Raw genomic sequence first — 4102 nt, forward strand, 5'->3', positions numbered from 1 at the left:
CTTCTTTTTTTTTTGCATTATTTGCTAGTTGGTTTAGTAATTAAAATAATAATGATATCAGCCGCAAAAGGAAGAAAAATTCCACAAGAATGTTCAAATTCATAATCCTATGCAATCAAATGGACTTGTACCAACCAAGAGAGCCCTTACACTTGACCCTTCCCTAACTCCCAACCCCAACTCCACTTCTTATCCAACTTTTTCCCTATAATGTTGGGTTGAAACTTCAATGTGTAATGAAGATTCTTTTATAAAATATATATATATATATAAAATATTTATGAATTTGGCTTTTAAGTCATTTCATAATCAACTATTCGTATTGGTAGTTCTCCTTTCAGTATTACTATCAGACACATGTAATGTCGATCAATAAAATATATGAGTTTCACCGTCACGCTTGTAGTAGCACATGTATCTTTTGGTATTCTAAGTTGATTTTTAAACGATCGATTAAAGGGTTCTTACTTTAATCTCTAAGGCCAACCTCCCATGCGTCTCACTCTATAGAAACATAGTTCGAAAAATATCAAAAGTAAATAAATATGAATTCGGTTTTAATATTAGTTACGCTTTGACTATTGTTATAGGACATCTGTGATGTGGTGTTGAGCATTACACACTAATATATAAATATCACGAGATATAAAATTGTAATGTTGTCATGTCATGTGACCTCACACTTGTATTACATGTTCACTTTAGCATTTTCTGTTAGTTTTTGATGGATCAATTAGAAGATTCTTGCTTTAGTCTTTGGGGCCAACCTCACATGTGTCTCACTCTGTAGAAACATAATTTGAGTTCTGACTGAAAACAAAATCAACTTCTTTCATTGACTCAATGATGTCCCAAAGGAAAATAAGGTACTCCTACTCCAACTGTAGTAGCTCTGAAATTCCATTCACACTATTTCACTATTTTAATGGTTGCTTTCTTCTTCTTCTATTTTTTTTCTTTTCTAACACCACTTTTGAATATGAAAAGAGTGTGAAAATGGCTAGTATTCCACAGATTCAAGAACCTGAACCTCACACCCACAGGTATGTAAAGCAGTAAAGAACTTTTTGTATTATCTTCATCAAATGCCATTGACAACAAGCAAAGCACTCAATTGAAACAACCTTATTTTTCATTTGAATTATGCACATACTTTTGGACAAAGTACATAGCTAATTAACTATTGTTAGCAGACTATTAAGACAGAGTAAATGAAAAGCAAGATTTTGAAGAATAAAAGGTCTTAGCAAACCATCCTCAGAGAGAGACTTCCAACTTCATAAGTACATTGCCATCTGCATCATTGGTTGCATAGTTAGAGTGGGCTGAGTCTGCCTACTTCTGGTTAAGATGACAGACTTAGTGGCCCAAAATCCATGTTTGACTTGAAAATCTACTCCATATATGACAGTGCTGGAGTCCAATAACCAAACCATATTAAACTCATTGACTTTAAGACTTCACAGGAGTTGACAGATTAATAGTTATCATGAAGCCCAAAAGCCAACTCTGCTAGTCTCTACTTTGGGCCTTTCTAATATGGTCCTCAAATAGTGATCACAGTCAGCACCAACTACAGCTCATATAAGATGCTTAGGCCCTGTAGGGATGGTCCACACGGTGAGATTGTGGACTATCCAATTGTATTAGAGGTTGCTATGCAATCAACTTTGAACCTGAGAAACGCAGAAGTAAGAGTAACCATTTGTGTAAGAGAAGCTGCAAATGACTAGTGAAAAATGTATAGAATCACTTAACATTTTGAGGCCTTTCAAGTTACCTGAATGCTCCTTTATGTTAATCATCTTACTCTCCATTGCTTGAGCAGCTTCAGTCATGCCCTGAGCCTTGTAGACTTGGATCATGGTGGCATAAGTGATATTGTCAGGGTAACAGTTCCTCTCCTTCATTGACAAAAACAATTCATGTATCATATTGACATCGCCAACTTGTCCATAGGCATTGATGACACAGTTGAAAAAGGGTGTGTCTAGTGTAGCATCAGAGTTTGCCACTTGCATAAAAATAGAATCAACTTTCTCTATGAGCCCGGCTTTGCTATAAGCATTGACAAGAGAGCAATAAGTGATAGAGTTAGGCTTCAGTCCACTATGTTTCATTTTCTTGAAGTATTCGTCCATCATCGAAACTTCTCTGGCTTTTCCAAGTACATCAATGACTATGTTGAATGTAACAACACTGGGAGAAAAAAACCTTTTCTCCATGTACTCCATAACCGAGCTCAACTTATCATACATGCCTGCTTTCCCATATGATTTTATCAGGATGTTGAAGGTCTTAACGTCTGGCTTTATCCCCATAAGCTGAAACTCATCATACCATTTCTCCATCTTACCAATCTGGCCATAGTTTCCATAAGCCCCAATAATAGAATTCAATGTGAAAACATCCGGAAGGGAGTTGCCACTTTCAGTCATATCAGTCAATGTACTCTCCATCTGTTCAAACATCTCAGCCTTACCATATCCATGAATGAGAGTATTGTATGTGACGGTGCTACATTCGATCCCAAAATATGACATTTCATCAAGAACACGTTGAATCAGATCAAGACGGCGGTGTTTAATGCAGCAGTTAATGAGAATAGTATAAGTATATACATCTGGCACACAGTCAGAGACTGATTTCATATCAGTCACAGCAGAAAATGCCTCGTCCAAGAGACCACTTTGGCCATACGCACTAACAAGGGCAGTGTAGACACCAACAGTTGGCTGCAGCCCATCAGAGGACATGATCTCGAACAACAAGCTGGCCTGCTGAGGTTGCTTGCACCTGCCAAGCATCACCAAGAGTTTTGTGTATGTTTGGCGTCTCGGCTCATACCAGTGTTGCATACGCAGTAGTCCAAAAATCTACAAAACCCAACCGATTGTTTTCATATGTCTCGAAAGAAATTAGCACTTAAAATCATTGAATCTTCTTACTTGTTTTGTTTTTCTTACTGCATTATCTCAAGCTCAGCAGCCAAGCAGGGCACTTTATAACCAAAATTCAATCTTTTCACACTTAAACGATTCGTAATACTCAAAGTAAGCATTTTTGGTATCACATTTTAGATAACTACAAAAAATGATCCTTAAATTCAAGAAAAAATTAAAAGGGTAGCTTCAAAAAGTCCCCTTGCATAATTCAATGTATAAATCAGAACCAAAAGACAACTGGGTTTTGGCTTTAATTCAGGAAAAAGCAAGAAATAAATGGGTATAAAGAAAAAAAGTGCCAACCTTTAGCGCAGTCTCCCAAAAATGATTACTAATAGCCTCATCTAATGCCTCCAAAACAGCTTTAGGCCACAACTTGTTATACTTCTTGGAGTTTGCTTTTCTCTCAATGTTTTTAATAGCAGCATCAGTTCGCAAAATCCGAGACAGGTCCTTATCGGAGTTCTTATGGATTCCCTTTGAAGAAGGCGAGCTCCGCTTCAGGCAGCGAATTTGTGGGGTTGGAATGTGGGAATTGTCAGTGCGGAATTTTGTCGAATAGGCGGTGGACGTTAAAGAAGTTCCCGACGACCAAGCCAAATTAGAGACATCAAGAAGGCGAGACTCCATGGTTAATGGATAAGGCAGTGTTTGCAGGTGAGGTTGGGCTAGTTAGTCGTAGAAGAGGAAGACCGGTGTAAGTTAGCAGTGTCAATGGGGCAGTGGTAGATTGCGCGGGAGCGCAGGGTATGATGATGATGACTTCATATCGTTATTTACAGTTGAAACTTCACAGAACAACAATAATAGGTGTTATATGAATAAGGCCCAACTTAAGCCTTATTACGAATAAGGCCCAAATTTAATCTCATTGTGAATGAGGCCCAATTTTGGCCCAGACTTAAATTCATGATCAATTCTTAGCATTTTCAAGAGTAAATGGCATGGCATAGTTAACCACCATTTGCTTAGGCTAGCTAGTCTAGTGGTGGTGACCCCAAAATTGTACATATTTATATTTATATACTTATAGATTTGTATCCCAAATGCTAGTGTTATCGTGTGGTTAGCGAGGTTCGACACTCTTTCCCCTAATCCTAAGGTGATGTTTGGTTGGAAGTAATAGAATGAAATGTAATGAAAATGAATCAATTTTC

At 37.6% G+C, this 4102-nt stretch overlaps 1 protein-coding gene across 1 annotated transcript; it reads right to left on the bottom strand.

Annotated features, from left to right (window-relative positions):
* Positions 1 to 1044: 1044 nt before the first annotated feature.
* On the bottom strand, positions 1045 to 3737 carry LOC133829683 (pentatricopeptide repeat-containing protein At3g53170). Its single transcript, XM_062259443.1, has 3 exons — positions 3249 to 3737; positions 1781 to 2876; positions 1045 to 1676 (listed from the first exon to the last, which is right to left on the bottom strand). The coding sequence occupies exons 1-3, from the start codon at positions 3573 to 3575 to the stop codon at positions 1657 to 1659; spliced, it is 1443 nt and encodes a 480-aa protein (XP_062115427.1). The 5' UTR covers positions 3576 to 3737; the 3' UTR covers positions 1045 to 1656.
* Between the last annotated feature and the right edge of the window lie 365 nt (positions 3738 to 4102).

Source organism: Humulus lupulus, chromosome 4 (assembly GCF_963169125.1).
Source record: "Humulus lupulus chromosome 4, drHumLupu1.1, whole genome shotgun sequence".
Classification (NCBI taxonomy): domain Eukaryota; kingdom Viridiplantae; phylum Streptophyta; class Magnoliopsida; order Rosales; family Cannabaceae; genus Humulus; species Humulus lupulus.